General features: G+C 41.4%; 1 protein-coding gene across 9 annotated transcripts in view; it reads right to left on the bottom strand.

Annotated features, from left to right (window-relative positions):
- KCNMA1 (potassium calcium-activated channel subfamily M alpha 1) overlaps positions 1–17,143 on the bottom strand; it is a 762,160-nt gene that overhangs the window by 27,157 nt on the left and 717,860 nt on the right. For all 9 annotated transcript variants that reach the window (XM_007962879.3, XM_038010343.2, XM_007962885.3 and 6 more), the window contains 2 exons: positions 14,918–15,031; positions 9,944–10,074 (listed from right to left, as the gene is read on the bottom strand). In XM_007962879.3, the coding sequence (XP_007961070.1) occupies positions 9,944–10,074; positions 14,918–15,031 (245 nt within the window). The remainder of the gene's footprint in view (positions 1–9,943; positions 10,075–14,917; positions 15,032–17,143) is intronic.

Genomic DNA, 17,143 nt, shown 5'->3' with positions numbered 1-17,143 from the left:
CACTAAAATGTTTTTTAAAAGTAGGATCCCCAAAACACCATGAATCACAATTCGTGTTAAAAATGCATACCTGCAAAACTATTGGCTAGTGAAATTAACTCTTTCTGTATTTAAAATTTAATTTTAAGAGTACCCACTTTTAAATATTGAATCTTTTTGGTACTGGATTTTAAGTTTTAATATGATTTTTAATTGGCTTTTTCATACTAATGATTCCTTTTAATGTTTTCAATTATCAAATGTTGATAAAATGTAGAGATCATTTTTATTATTAAACTTTATAATATACACTGTTTCATAATATAATAAATCATGCACTTATTACTTTTTAACTTGTTATTTTTTAATATAAAACTTCAATGTTTAATGGAAAACTACCAGAAAAATGATATCCTGTTTATTATTATGGTCACTCATTTTTATTTCTACCATAAAGTGTTACAAAAAGTACACAATGCTCTGATTTGGGGATTTCCAGAGGGAAAAATAACGCATAACTGAACAGATAGACATATTTATGTGAATGTAACTGTAAGTAGTACATAAAAGTTCTACTTAGTAGTTAACTTAGTGATATAATTTTGTTTTTTTCCTATAATTTTATTTTATATATTTTCTGCTGTGAAAATATATTTAATTTAAATTTCCATAAAAAAGAAAGTAAATGTTACAAAATAGTTAAAGGCAAAACATGTAGCCACAAACAAAAATATAGCAAACTGTTTAATCTCAAGATGCTTGATAGTTCTCATGTTCAGCATGCACTTTTTACGCATAAAAACTATGAATTCACTATATAAAATATGTATTTACCTCATTACATACAAATTAAAAACTGATATGCTTCAAAACTATCATAAACACAATTAAAGGGCCTCCTAGGAAAAATAACAATCAGCACTTGCCATAATGCATGAGATGGCTCAGTATGATGAGAGTGTAGACTGGTAAAATTGTTTCTTGGAGATATCATGACAATATGTATCAAGAAATTTTAAAATGTCCATATATGTTTTAAAAAAACCAGTACATTTGCCTCATTGTAATAAGTTGCTACTTGTTCAAAGATTTAAGTACAATAATTTTTATTATAGGATTAATCATTACTATAACAAAAATTTTAAAAAGCTAAATAGCCAACAATTTAGTGATAAATAGATTCTGGAGCATCCACAGAATGGAGTCTCATAAAGTCCTGTCGAGGCTCTGCAAATCATGACACCAAAGAAAATAATAAAATACTCTGGATAAAATATTAACTGAAAAGGGAAAAAATAACCAACCTATAACATGAGATATTTCTGTATTTATCTATCCATTTAGAAGGAAAGACACTAAAATATTAACCATGCTTGTCCTTGGTGTTGGAAACATAGGCCATTTATATTTTCTTCTTTATGTTTTCTTTTTCTTTTTATATGTTTCTTCTGTATATGTCTTCTTTTATATGTTTCTGTGCTTTCCAAATTTTCATCAAGAAGTATGAATAACTGTTCTAATAAAAACACAATTTTTTTTAAACGAAGGGCACTATAGGTTGTCCATTGCAATGATAAGTCTAGAAGATCAGCCTGGGAGGTTACTGTTTTGTCAAATCTTTGGGATTTGACCCTAACATGGTCCCAATTCTGTGTTGAAATCAGTTATACCCAAATCTTTTTGATCAGTCACTGACATTTATTGAGCACCTACTAATCGCTGGGCCTTGGTTTAGCCTGAAATTGTGTGAAAGTCAAAGAGTGCATGACTTTTAGAATTGCTCATCAACAGGTACAATTTCAAAGTCAGTCCCAGGGTTTTACAGGTGTCTGAACAACTCTGGGACCACTCATATCTCTGAGCATAATTGTCTGCTCTCTGAGCTGGCACTGCATCCCAGATGGCTCTCCTTGATTTTTCCATGCAGGCATCCAGGAGCAGAGCTGTGGGGCAGCAGAATCTGTGATGACAGAGAATGATGATGTATTTTTGCCAGCAGATGCTCTTGCTTCTGTTTTGATACCCCAATATTTGGATGCAGAGAAGGACTCTGAGCATTGCTGACGGGTGTGCTCTGCACACCTATCTCTTCGGGATCTGAATAATTTGGTGGAAAGACAATGCCTTCCCTGGAAAACGGTGTCAAGTCAGTCATATTGGAGGGTGGAAATTTCTTTATGTGATGGGAATGAGGGCTAGGGGAGGCACTTCACGGAGCATTCAGCAGTCTGCAATTAAACATCACTCCGGGGCTTTCTGCATAGGTGATGGTTGTTTCTGCATCATGGAGCAAACCAGGTGCTAGAACTTCAAATGCCAATTACCAAAGGCGCTTCCTGTGGAGGAAACCTCTCTGCAACTCACCTGACCCAGAAGGCACACATTTTTTTCTGGGTTAACATAAATGCTAGAATTGAAGAAATACAAAATTCTAAAGGCAGGATTGTAACATGTAGGTGAGATCCTTTGCCTCCTAAGCCTTTGTCCTGCCAGTCTTTTCTGTGCCTTACCATGAAACCTGTGCTAGAAGTCTTCTGGGAAGCTCTTATATATGGCAGGGTTAGTCTTCAGGGATGCTTCAGGCAGAGACCTTCTCAATGGCTATCCTTGCGTCACATGGGCATTGGGGAGCATAAGACAGCTGAGTTAGGGTCCTGTTCAGAGCCTAGGATCAAGCGACCTGTATAGTCTAAGGAATACAGGAGTCCCTCTTCCCACTGCCAAGGACAAGGTACCAAACCTGACTAGTGAAGCCCTTCTTCTGATTAAGGCAACATGGCTCCCTGGTTATAAGTACAGACTTCCAAATCCAATTAGTGTGGCTTTTAATACCTACTTTGCTATCCAATAGCCACAACAATGAAAAAGTTGCCTAACTTTTCTCTGCCTCGAATTCCTCATCCGTATAACAGGGATGAAAAAACAAAACAAAACAAAAATTTATAGATTAGAGTTAAATGAGAGTATGTGTGAAACTTCTGATAGACAAAGCATACTTAAAACATGGGAGTTCATCAGAAGAACCATCAACTAGCAATGCAACCAATTTAGACAGTTCCCTCTCCCGGTGTCTCTGCGTTCTGATTCTAATCTCTGAGAGCTGGCTCAGAACACAAGGGTGGCCCGCTTGGCCTCTAAAGTTTGATGATTCTCAGGTCCTGTAAAAGGACACTGAGGAAACCATGAAATGCCAGGGGAGGGACCCAGGCACTGTCACAGGGAAGCCTGAGCCCACAGCGCCACCTAGCCCGCTTGGCCCACGCCCCGCTGCGCCTGCTAGTGCAACCCGCCCGAGCATCCTCCTCTTTTTATTTTTTTAAAGTATAATTACCGGAGCTTATGTTTCACAGTTAATGCTGTCAAGCCTTTTAAACTAATTGGTCTTTTATAGAAAATTTAACTGAAAATTAACACATCTTTTAATAACATTGCCTTAACTTTAATGGCTCTCTGCCTCTCGTTTATAATTGCTCTAAAATTGTCATTTTCCATGTCACAGCTGCCATTTTTTATATTTGCTAGTTTTCACGGTGTAGATTTTTATTTTTAGTATTTTTCTTTCATGAGGGATGAAAATGATTGGACTTTTTTCCCTATCCCAGGGCTGCCTGGCCTGATGTGACAGCAGTGGTCTGTCCTGAATCTAGCAGGACATACCTCCATGTGCCTGATTGACACCACTGCTAGCTCTTCTGCCTTGGGACGGCCATGGGCCCTCTGTCTCTGTGTGAGCAGTCGAAATGGAGGCTCTTGAGTGGAGTGTAAGAAATAGGGTCATGGAGCAATAAATTGTTTCTATAACTAAAATCACATGGCACTAGGTTAGCTTGGACTGATAGAGAACTCAGGCCTCTCCATAACACCAGGTTCAAGGGTTTGGCCCTTAATGAAAGTACAGGAAAGACAGTAAATCATGTGAATCCACATTCCAGATGGTCACACCCTCCAGTCTTACTGACATAAGTTCATTTCTGGCAAACAGAGGCCAGTTTTCTGATATTAAAGATGAGAACATGGAACCATATCTTCTGGGTACCCCTGACTCATCTACCCACTAAGTTCCCAAATATTATCTAAAATGTGTGTTCATGAAAGAGAGAAAGACAGAGGATAAGTGCACACAAACACATAAATAAATATACATATATGTACATGCATATAGACCAAAAAAACTGCTTCTTTGTAATTACATGTGATCTTAAGAAATACGTATCTGCTCTGTGAAAGATTTCCATATGCCTTTGCCATTCTCCGATTAGCAGAAAGTCATAAGGGGTAACACCATTCCCATTTAACGACTGGGCCCAGCTGGGCCCCAGACAGTAGAAAAGATGTGCAAGAGCTGCCAGTGAGCCAGGATCAGAAGCTACAAGTCCTAATTCATGACCCAGTTTCCCTCCTCCAAGTCACTGCCTTTGTTCTGAAAATATGAATGCACTGGACAGGAAAACTCCTGCCCTGGGCATTGTGGTGCAGTGGGCAGAGCAAAGACATACCTGGCATAACTGGCTCACATTGAAATTTCTCTCTAGCTCCAGGGGATCCTGCAGTGGGGGTCTCTCTACAGGCTGGCATTCACACTTCTCAATGTATTGTACACTAGTAATGGGGGCCTCCGCTTTTCTCTGCTCTTTCTCTTAACACTGTTATGATATGCTTTTTCTTTATTTTCTAGATTAGGTAGGTGCTGCAAACCTAAAGCTTCATGAAATCTTATTTTCTAAAAAAAACGACAACGCTCCCAACTCGTGTGCATTGGAACTCATTAGCTCTTGTAGTAGGTTTCCTCTTTTTCTCCTCAGAAGGAAGTGGCTCCTCACTGCTTCTTCAATAATGATGGTTCAGCGTGGTTGGTATCTGTTTAGGAAAGGTCCAAGGCTCAAGGGAAATGGGCATCATGTGCACAACCTCCTAACTCAGAGGACAAGCAAATGGCCAGAAGGCCAAGGATGCTGTCTGACCACAGACATGGTAATGCAGACACGTAAGATTAGAGGCAAAAGGCAGGAGGCTGGTAAGGCCAGGAAAGTGGAATGAACCAAACAGGGAAGGGACATGAATGAAGCAGGCCTGGTGGGATGCAATAGAGAGTAGTGTGGACTATGGCTAAAGGGAGCAGCTGCTCAGCTCAAGTCAATAGCTGCTTTATGGGAATCTGGGACTCCGCTTTCTGACTCTAATTTAAAGAAGGCAGGAACCCAGATTTTATATAAAATCTTATCATTTAAAAATATTGGCAACAAATTCAATTTAAAAATAAAAACTTGAGAAATGCAGAAGTTGTCTGTAGGGTGGATGTAGATTGCAACGTGACATTTCGAGACTTCTATTACAGATCTTTTATTAGAAACAAGATATCAAGCCAAGTACAATGCCAATATATTGTGCTATTTCTTCTTCTAAAATGAGTGTATGAGGATGAAGTGTCGCACAAAAAAAAAAATCAGGGGTTACACTTCAGGAATCAACTCAGTGATGGGCTTGCTGTCCTAGCCAGCGTATCCAGAAACAGTGGCATTAGGAGGATACTGGTGGCTTTCAGAAGAAGGTGGATCCTCTCATCAAGTCTGAAGTGTCTCATCCCAGACTTAGAACTTGGCCGGATGTGGTCTATTGTACTTGGAATATTCAGTGTGGCCAGCGGCCTTGCCTTCTTGATTGCTCTCCTGTCTACCACTTTCCAACCACAACGGCCTCCAGCTGCTTCCTCCAACAAACCAAACCCAGCTTGTCACCACTTTGCAGCTTTGGCCTTTGCAGTGTTCTCTCCTTCTGGCTTTTTCAGTGTCAGCTTCAACGTTACCTCTTAGGATAATTTTACTCTGACCACTGAGGGTAAAACAGGTCTCCACATCCATTCAAGCTATTTCATGTTTTTTCAAATCAATTATCCTTATGTGACACTATCCATTTATTCACTTACCTATTTACTCTTAACCCACTAGAATGAAAGTTTAAATAACATGAGGGCAAGGTCTTCATCTTTCTTTTCCACAACTGAATCCCCAGCATGGGGAATCATACCTGCTGTCCAGTAAGTGCCCAATAAATGTATTGATTATAAACACTAGCAACAATAAATACATACAGAGCTTGTCATGTGCTAAGCACTGCTCTAATTGCTTTACAACCTTTACCCATTTACTCATCTCTGCAACCCTGTGACAGGTACTATTATTATCTTCATTTTAAAGATGAGAAAACTGAGGCACAGAGAGGTTAAGGTTACATAGCCAGTAAACAGCAGTTCTGGAATCCAGACCTAAGCCATCTGGCTCTTGAGTCCATGTCCAGTATTCACTTTCCAGGGTCCTAGTGGAGCTTAAATTGGGGCTGGGGTTGGGAGAAAATGATAGTTGGGTGAAAAAGAAATCTGAATACTCATAAGTGAGTTTGATCCCTAAAAACAGAGAGGGTTCCTTTCATCTAGTGTGACTGTGTGCATCAAGATGGTATCATTCTGAAAAATACATTTCTAAGTTGTGATCTTCTTAGAGACATATATCCAAAAGCCTAATTATTCCCTCTCATCCTGTGTTTCTGCAGTTGATTTGCGAGATAAAGCCACAGGGCCATGTCTGTAACATCCTGATCTGTTCCAGGAATGCCTGTGATGAATCAAAATATTATTCTTTTAACAAATGAAGCAGTAAGCAGCAGGAGTTGGGTTATGAAGGACAATATTCAGAGAATGTTTAGACACATGATTAAATGACAATTTGGGGAGGAGCGCTAGAAAAAGGAGACTGTCGACACCTGAAGAGCTTTGTGTGTGTTGTGAAGTTGCTTATGAGTGAATGCCTGCAATGGAAGTTTACCTCTGTCTCCTGCTGTTTGGAGGAGTCTCACTTTCTCAATTTATATTCCTGACAGCCCTTTTTGTTCCTTCTAGTTACTGCCTTGGCACTTGACTAATCTGCTTTTTCATACATTAGGGTTGGAGTAGAATGCAAAGAAATCACAGGTAACATTTTATCAAAACGTCTAGATCCAGCTGGATTTGTGGACTCAGACCCTACTCAAGACCTCATTATGAAGTTTGTTCATCCTAGACAATGAAAATAAGACCTGGAATAATTTGATAGGCATTTTGATTAATGATTTGAAAAGTTACCATCAATGAGTTACTTAAATATGTCTTGCTTCAACACTTAAACCGAGGGTATTCACATTATTGTCCAAAAGATCCTATAGTGTAGCTAAAGTGCCTCGCACAGTTCTGGGCACTTAGTAAATGATGCTGCTGATGATAAATACAATGACAGTTACCAGATTTCTAACACCCTTTTATCCCAGGCTAGAATGCAGAAGACATGCTGATCTCACACTATTGCATCCAAACATGCCTTACCACACTATCCCAAACATTTTTGTTTGCATTTCAAAGGAGATGGGAGATGGCTTGTTTAAAATTTTCAAGTCAATTCACTTTGAATTCTCATTTGAATTTCCAAGAACTGACCACCTACTAATGATATAGATGCTTGTGCAACTCACATCCAGATGGGCCCCCACCTCCACCCCGTGGCTACCATATGCCCCTTTGTCTGTGTTGAGAAGAAGTTCTCTGGTGCTCAAATCGATTTTATTCCTTGGAACCAGGGCTGGTTTCATGGGTGTTCAGCCTCTGTGGTTGCACAGGGTCTGTTCTCAGATGCATCTTTGTTGTTTTGTTTTGTTTTGTTTGATTTTTTGAGACAGGGTCTCACTCTGCCACCCAGGCTGGAGTTCAGTGGCTCTATATCATCTCACAGCAACCTCCACCTCTCAGGCTCAAGTGGTTCTCATGCCTCAGCCTCCCAAGAGCTGGGATTACAGTTGCGCACCACCACACCCAGCTGATTTTTAAAATATTTTTAGTAGAGACAGGATTTTGTCATGTTGCTCAGACTGGTCTCAAACTCCTGGGCTCAAGTGATCTGCCCATCTCAGCCTTCTAAAGTGCTGGGATTACAAGTGTTAGCCACAGCGCCCAGCCCCAAGTCTCTTTTGTTTTAATACTCCGCTGTCACCATTTTGAAATTCTTAATAACCCATGAAAAGTGATCTTGCAAATTACGTAGCCAGTCCTGCTAGAAACATACTGAATATCTGATATGTAGAAACATAAACAATTTTATAAATTTGGAATTTAAAAAATGTTATCAGAGTATTTTGTAGTCCTGAAAAAAAAATTCTACTGTAAATAGTTTAACCAGCTCTTAGACTAGTCTTTCTGAGATCTCTGTAATTAGGATCAGAACTAAAATAAAAATTTCTAATGAGCTGAATTACCAAAATCCATTTGAAACTGGATTTGAAGAATATGAGGCCTATGACTGAGAATACGGTGTTCTTAGGAATACATCTTACAGCTTCTATCATTCCTTCTGGCTTGCTCAAGGAGTTTGCCCAAACTGAGCCCAACATCACTGGCTGGTAGAAAGGTCAGCCTTGGTGTCAGCAGGCCATAAGAAAGATCATGAGCCCCAGGAAACCAAGGGGGCCCTTTTCCAAGGACCATTTTATCTCCCTGTTGGCTTGGAAAGCCATGGCATGGCATGAAGCCCAGTCAACCTTAATTCAGATGAATGTCATTTCACAATCACTTTTAAATCCAACGTTCTCATTTTTAACTAAGATATGCTTGCAGCTGGACAATGTTCAGGCATACAGAATAACCCAAATTAGTCTTAAAAAGCTGTATGTTTTCTTTCCTCAAATAGAGGTCCTTCTGGGACTAGCATTATTTAATGAATAGATGAGACTGGTGCATAATTAGCATATCAGTTGTTTAGCATATTCAGGAGAATAACCTTCAGCACTTCAAGAAATATATGTGTGTAAAAACTCTGAGTTCTGTTTATGGTTTTAATGTGTTCAGAAAAGCTCTTTTTCATGGATTCTCCAAAGGTCAGTTGTTGTTCAGCCTATGTCTGCATTTTCACAAACTGAGAATTTGAGAACTCCAAAATAAAAAGCTTTTCTATATAACAAATAAAGATGCTCAGTGGGAAGACTTCATAATACCCAGGCTATGACTCATTCTAAATGTCTCCTTCTGCCTTTTGCAGTGAAAGATGGCTCCATTAAGTTGGGACCTATTTTTTAATTGTTATTTGTTTTTTGGTCACAAAAGTGAAAAAAAAAATGCCTGATTGCTAGATGTACGTCAAGTTATAAAAGAAACCAAAGCTGTGTTTGATCCCTCGGCCAGCCCACCCTCCTCTCTCTGCCACTAACTCCTCCCTGCAGCAGATACCCTGCCAGGCCTTGCCTCCATGCCTGGTTCTCTCCCCAGGACTTCAGTCTCAGTGACAGGTCTAGTAGTCACCTTTGACCCACTGTTCTCTCCACCTCCTGCTCATGTTCAATCTCTTCCCACAACAGCCAAGGCAATCCCCTTAAAACATGAACCTGATTATGTCACTCTCCAACTAAAATCCTTCAATGCCTCATTATTAAGAAAAAGTCCAAAACCATGAAAATTGGTTTCAAGGTCCTACAGGTCTAACCTTGGCCATCCTCCTGCACCCTTGTCTCACCATGGCCCAGCCTCACAGGGTTTCTTTGCCTTCTTTGAAAGCCTCAGGTTCCTCCCTCCACCATCACCAGGTTTTGCATTTGCTCTCTTTCTTCTTCAGAGAATACTCTTTCCTCAAGATCTCCCCTCTTTATGGCTCAAATTTTAGCATAAAATGTACAACTTCCTTGGGGAATCTTTCTGGGATCCCCAAGACAAGGTCAAGTCCTCACCTATATTTCCTCCTAGCCTGCCTTGCCTTCCTTGCACTTGAGGAATTTATAATCAAACATTTAGTTGTGTGATGGTTTTATAATGTGGGTCTCCCCTTCTAGAGTGTGAGTTTCCAGGAGTCTTGCTCTCCACTCTGGCCCCAGTGCAGCCCAGGGCCTCAAAGGTTGGAGGTGCTCCATTGGCACATCCTCCACCCTTGAGTGAGGAGGAGGGAACAGAATAACTCACCGCGCTCATGAGCGAGTCCAGGACACTGACGGCAAACGCTGTCCCGCAGGCAAAGGGCTGCGTGAGGTACAGTTCTGTATCGGGGTCATCATCATCATCTTGGTCCAAAAACTGAACATTAGTATCATTCACTGGAAAAAGCATAAAATAAGAATTAGTTCTGAAGACCACACACAGGTAGTGAAGCCAGAGGGAGACCAGGCTACCGGTTTAGAAACACCGAAGTCATTGAGGAGGAAACAAAAGCATGGAAGAAGCTGTAGATGGATCTTTGGGTGAGGGCGCAGTGGGACTCAATGGACTGTTCCTGTGTCACTGTTTAAGTGTCTGAGACCTGGAGAGCAATGAGTTCGAGCAGGCTTGCTCCACGGCAGGCCGCTGGAGCACCAATAGACTGTGCTGGCCAGTCTTTTGGCATAGTTTTAGGATCATGACCTAAAAACACCTTCCAGTGCTTTTTGGTAATGAAGTCCTTTGAGAGATGGACATATTTCAATGATGAGCAGCCATGCTGGGAGAGTCATTTTAGCCACAAAGAAAAGAAAGCAGCTTACTGGGAGTAAGGAGCGCTGGAAGGGCAGCACAGCAAAGGCAGATAGCAAGGAATGCACCCGCAGGCATATCCCACAGCCTACCCACTGGGATTGGCCTGGGTAGTTCCCCGGGGTCCCAGGCCCTAAATCTAGGTCCACACCCAACAGGCCCTGTTTAATACACAGGAAACCCCAGGTGGGACGGATGCCTGGCTGTCTCTTGCTGCTTGCCGACAAGGACTTGCTCTGAATTTTGAGTTGCATGGGGACGTCCCATGTTCTCCCTTTCCCCTCCTAAACAGCTCAATCTTTTATGTGCTTGCATTCAAGCAGTTGCAGCATTGGATGCTGTATTTCATTTCCATCTGAGGATTCCTCAAGGACTCCTCCCGCACGCACGTGCAGACTGATTAGTTGTGTCACTCAGATGTCTTTAACTTATTAAAAATTAAATGACAAATTAATTTCCATTCCCATCTTGGCTTCGGAAATTATCAGTTTTGCAGAGCAAGTAATAGGGGAAAAGTCGGTGGGGGGATGGAAGAAAGGGGCACTCACAATTTCTGGAATAATTATTGTGCTTTTAGGAAGAGAACAGATGAGGTTTCCTTTCCCTGATTCCTTTCTAAATGTATCAACAGCTAATTCTGTTTTCTAGAGTTATTGTTTTAATTTTTTAAGCAACTTTCTTGGTAACTCTTCTTTAAAAAAAAATAAAAACTTTTGTTTATTGTACAAAGCAGAATAAATGATACTAGCATGAAAGGCTAGGCATGGAATTAGTATTTTTAAATGACACCATCTTGTTTCCCTAGAGAAAGATTCTAATGGGGGAAAAATCTTGGTTCTGTTCTTCCAAACTTGGTCACATTTGGGTACCCATTGTTTCAGCAGCAATTGAATTGCAGGCTAGTGGTGAAAGTCCAAAATCCAGGCTCTGACAACTGGGCTTCAGTCCAGCCTGTGCTGCCAACTTCCTTGGGCAAAGCATTTCATCATTCTACACCTTAGTTTCTGTCTCTGTAAAATGGGGGAGTTATAGCAACTCTCTCATGAGGCTATCAGGAGGCTCATACAAATGGGATTGTGCCCAGAAAGCCTGGTCCAGCATCTGGATCATGCCATGACTTGATAAATGCCAGCTGCGATCATGATCTCCCTTCTGACATTAAATACCTGTCTACCCATTACAGCATGAAAATGCCCAGCTTCCCTCTGCCTCTCTTGGAAACACTGAAGGTCTTGCTCAGGGGTCTTTCAAGAGGTAGCTTTTCTTCACCTCCCTTCACTTGTCCAAAGGAATGTTGAAAGTCACTGTTTAGTCTTTCTGATTTGTGAATCAGAAAATGTAAACCGGAGACCACATATGGAAGAATGTGGTTTTAGTTACTCGTAATAGCCACCAATAGTACGTGTGGCAGTGCTCCAAAAAGCACAGCATCTGTTACCTCTTATCAGGAAGACGGGAAAGGGTTGGTACCAGATATGGAGGTGAAGTGACTCCAAGTAGTGGGAGGGGACTCCAGATTGTCAGTGAGCTAGGCATTTGGGGTCATGGGAAAAGCACTCCAAGAGACTAGCCAGGGTCCAGTGAATACCCTGTATATTGTTCTGAAATACCCAGTCTCAGAAGGAGAGCAAGCAATGCTACCCAAGGCCTATTTCACAGAACAATAATTATGTGGGTGCTAAGAGGTACTCACATAATCACCCCAAAGCATATGTGGTCAAACACAATTGGGATAGTCAGGTGAAACAGCTTTAACACAGTCCTTTCTTGTGAGACTCTGAGGAGCCTTTGCCATGCTAACATCAATTGAGAGTCTCCAAGTAAATGAAGAGTGGAATGTGCTACACAGCTTTGAAAGCCTGTGTGGCCTTGGTGCCCTCTGTGTCTCTTAAAATTCATTATACTGGCCTGGCATAAGGCAGAACACATCTCAGAACATGTAGATAAATAAGAAGTATTCGTGGGGGATGTGGGAGGTGAAGTGGTCTGAGGAGGGTGCTATAGCGGCTAGAGAAATAGGTTTCAAGGCAGAAGATAAGGGTGGTGTGAGCACCTCAAAGATTCTCTGAACACAAGGAAGAAATCTGGTGTAGGACAAAGGCTTCTGGAGAGTCAATGATGCTAATCAAATACCAGAATTGTTGCCTTAAGTTTGGGGCACCAAGCTTTTCCTTTTCTCTTCTACTAATGACAAATTAAGATATCCTAGTTAGTCAGCAGCACGTGAATTTCAAATAGAAAATGAAATTCCTGGCAGTGAGGATTCTGAAATGCTGCTGTAGGTTTGTGAGATGGAGATGTTTGGATTAATTTTCCAACCAGAGGTGTGGACCACACAAGCCCTGGGTCTCTTGTGGCCCTCCAGTTCTGAGGAGAGGAATCCAGAAACCTAGGGCTTTTAAACAACTACACTAAACATGAAAAAACACCCATCCTATGGTTGGAAACAGAAAATAGTGTGATACTCCCTGACCTGAGTGAATTTGTCCTGATAAATAGCTATACCTATAATAATGCGGTGTTGAGTGGTGGACAATTTATTCCTTAGTTTCTAGACACCTTGCAAGCAAGATTACTGTGTCAAAAGCCTGCTCCCTTATTTTGAAATATATTTTTGGGCCAAGAAAATGGAGTGTTCATTTCATTTGTGAGTCATGTGAAGGCAGGTGCTCCCACCTCTCTATCCACTCCTCTGCTGAGCAGCACTTTTGCTGTCTCTATTTAGAAGATCAATCCCCAGTTCTGAGACCAGCTGCTGATGGGTGCCCTTCATGGAGTTATTAACCAAGTCATGGGGAAGTGGGAAAGAGCCTGATAAATGCAGTCATGACTGGAGGCCTTTATCTTCCACCTGAGTCCATTGTGAATCTCCCAGAGAGGGTTCTGGGCTGGGAGTGGGGGCCAGAGTGCAGGGCTGCACCTGGGTGGCTGCTAACGTTATCCTCTGCACCCTTCTTGAAATCTGCCTTTAGTAAAAAAGGTTCCCCGAGGGACCAGGGGTTTTTATGGCTTCAGAACCAGAGCTTCTGAGAAATGCCCTAGTAGAGGGGGGGAAAAAGGCAAATAAAGTCAGAATAAAGAAAAATAAACAGCTGGAGGGAAGGTGCCATCTTAGGTTTCTTATCTTAAAATTTTGATATTCTCCTTTAACTTCCTCTGAGAGCTGTGAAGACATGTCACTCAAACTGACAGTGTATTTGGAAGAGAAGTAGAAGGGAGAAGGCGGGAGAGCGGGGTGACAAAAAAAAAGTGGGGAAAAAAGGCTCAGGCCAGAGAAAATGAATTAGAGCAAAGATGCTTTGGAAACAACTGCCAGGTCAGATGGGTGTGATCAAAGGTTTACTGATGCTGTGTGGGGAAAAAATCATTAAGAAAGGCCAGAACAAGACAGTCGATTCCAACCAGAGCCACAAATAAAAACACATTCAAAGCAGTGCCATGGGGTAGCCTTTCTGTTACAGCCGGCGAAATAAAAACAAGCTGATGATAGTTGGAAACACCAACAACAGAACAAAAGGAGATACTGATGTGAAGGAAAACAGTGCTTCTTACCCAGTTCAGTTATCATTAGAATGTGCGTCCCACTGTTTTTTTCCTGATTGACTGATACCAAAGGCAACTTGCCCGGTTTAGCTAATTGGATACAGCATTTAAGGGTTGGGGAAAGGGAGTGGAGGAAAGTACAGAAAAAGAAGAGAGTGAGGGAATAACAGAGGAAACATTCTCAAGTAAAGGGACCCCGGACCACAGGTAGTTTGTATTTGTCTTGGGGGAAGAGGCCACTCTACAGTTTTGCACACTTACTAATTGTAATAGGGAGTGCCATGGCCAGGTTAGAAGTTAGATTCTATTGTCCAACCAACATGGCCCTCAAAACCCCATCATTTTGGGGGCCAGAATGGCATTTGCTGAAAATGGCTTTTGGCTGAGATATTCAACTATAATACGTTAAATGTGGAGTTATTACACGTTAGCCCAGGGCTTCTACCTTGTTTCCAAAATGGGTTTGGCTTAGATCCGAGGCTTTGCATATCTGTGGAGGGCTCAGATTGTAGGAGCTGTCCAGACAGAATGCTCAAAAGAGGTTCTTACAGTAAAAATCACCAGAAAAAATCCATGAACTAAGCCTTTCCTCCTTTTCTCTCCATTCCCAATTGTATGCCCCAATCGCAAATCCATCATCTCATGCTTCTTTGCAACCAGTGACCAGCATGAAGGAAACTGTCTATTCATCTCAGAAGAAAGATAGATCAGTTTTCTCTTCCAGTAATCTGCCATATTTCTATCCATACCTTTCTCCCAGCTCCCTCAAAACAAACCCCATAGCAGCTACAAAGTTGAAAGGGCTAAGAAACAAACCAACCTCCTCATATCCTTTGTGGTTTGAAAGAGAGAACAAAAATCCCCCCCAAAGCTGACATTGACCCCTACCTAGTTCAGTGATGATGGGGATGTTGACCCCAGTTGTGATGGATGGTTGGCGTAACATCCCGTGCACTGGGCTGTTATCTGGAGAGGATCTATCCATTCCTGGAGGTGTGAACCCTGGAGGGAAACAGAGGAGGAAGAAAAATCAGAGAAGTAGAAAATTTGGAAAGAGAGTACACTATATACACACAACCCCAAAAATATAGCTTATGCATTATTCACAGGTCAACAATTAGTATTCCCAGGATAAACTCTGATGAGTTTTTTATTCTTTAGAAGGACAAGGTAGGAAACCATTATAATCGTAACTCACTTCATAGTTCCCTAAAAAGTCCAGACTCCACACCAATTATTTATTCTGCTCATAGATTTTGGCTCCCATCTCTTTCCAGGGACACAGGAGAATTATCCCCTGTTCCCCCTTGCAGTTAGATATGGCTATGTGACACATGAAATGCTCTGGCCCATGAAAAGTGAACAGAGCAATGCATATCACTGCTGGTTCAGGTATTGGACGGCCATCTCTCTCTTCCCAGGCCATGGCAACTGTGAGGACACAGGTTACCATGGAGATGAAAGCTAGACAGCATCACTGGACAGCTGCCCAGACCCACAAAGCATTCTGAGTGAGTGAAAAATAAAGCTGTGTTGCTTTAATCCTCTGAGATTTGTTTGTTTGTTTGTTTGTTGTTACCACAACATAACCTAACCTGGCCTGACTGTTACCGTAGACCAATCAATTTCTTATCCTCTTGCTGGCGAGTGACTTAGGCCTCAGTTTTCACAGAGTTCTGGCCAATGGGAGGTGTAAGGAAATCTTCCTGGGGCTTTCAGGAAGTGTTTCTTTGCTCTTAAAAAGAAACATATAGGAAGAGATTCTCTTTTAATTTACTGAGCACTGTTTTATGTGCCTGTAGTGTCAGGAACTGAGGCACCAGCTAAGGGCATAACTAACTTAGTGATTTTGGCTCAAGTGAATGACAGGAAAAGCTGTCCTGGAGTTCCTGGGGCAAGCAGCCTGGAGCCATCTCACCTCAGGACTTCTCCCTATGTGAGATTTTATACACATAAACACACACACACGCACACACACACAAACACACGTATTTATACATATACATACACACAATATAATACGATGTACATATTTTTTCTGTTTAAGCTAAATGGAGAAGGAGTTTACTTGCACCTAAATCCTCCTGACTGATGTATATGCCACCTGCTTACGGCTGATCCCTTGAACTTCTCAGCATGCCCAACACAGACCACATAAGGTATATGTGGACACGGGAAAATTGGAAAGCAGCCTGCTGGGTCTCCAATTTTGCAGTTTGGGCTTCTTTGGGTCTCAGGTCCAAGTCCCAAGGACATACCTGGATGAGGTTGGAACAACTGTAACTTTTAGTTTAGTGAGAGTGAGAAATATCCTGGCTAGGCAGAATGGCTGCCTCGTTAAGGTTTTGCATGGGCACATATCAATATTAGAAATCCATTTACCTCCTGCATTCATCTGGTGAAAATTAATTTTTCTAATGAAGCATATGGCATCTCCACGCAAGTGGCAAGACCCAGTGCACTTACATTTAGATGACAGGCAAGCATTCACATTCACTTCGGTTTCTCATTTTTGCCCTCAGCAGAATGCTACATGGGCTTATCAATGAATTAGGGATGAATTTTAGGAACAAAGTCACTCGCTAAATTTCCAAGGACAAAACTCCAAATAGATTATTATGTGACCAGTTCCCTGACTCACTTTCCAGCAATGTGACAAGATTGTGTTGAGTCTGGCATTTTGGCTAGGTGTGAGTCAGGAATGAAATAAGGGAGCTCAATAATTGCCTATTGTTTTGGAGGTGCATAATGCATAAAATGCCAGAGAAATATAAAAGGGTTTTCTTACTTTCTGCTCTCCTGTGTGTACATTTCTTATCATTGAGTGCCATACTTTCCAAAAGAAAAACAAAGTTTTACTTAATATCCATTCCCTGACTGCACTTAAATTGACTCTTTACATTAATATACTATGAAAAGGGTAAGTCATTTGATTGACACTATAGTGTCCATCTTTTCAAACTTTGGAATATGTGTTTTTCAGCCAACCACACAACCAAAAACATGCATTTTTAAATGCTAGCTATTTTCTTCCTCTAGGATGGTGAAGGGGAAACTAAACTGTTTTCATCAGAAGTTTCATTCAAAAGCATGAAAAACTGGAAGTGACAGCTG

Source organism: Chlorocebus sabaeus, chromosome 9 (assembly GCF_047675955.1).
Source record: "Chlorocebus sabaeus isolate Y175 chromosome 9, mChlSab1.0.hap1, whole genome shotgun sequence".
Classification (NCBI taxonomy): domain Eukaryota; kingdom Metazoa; phylum Chordata; class Mammalia; order Primates; family Cercopithecidae; genus Chlorocebus; species Chlorocebus sabaeus.
This window is presented reverse-complemented; position numbering and strand designations above follow the sequence as displayed.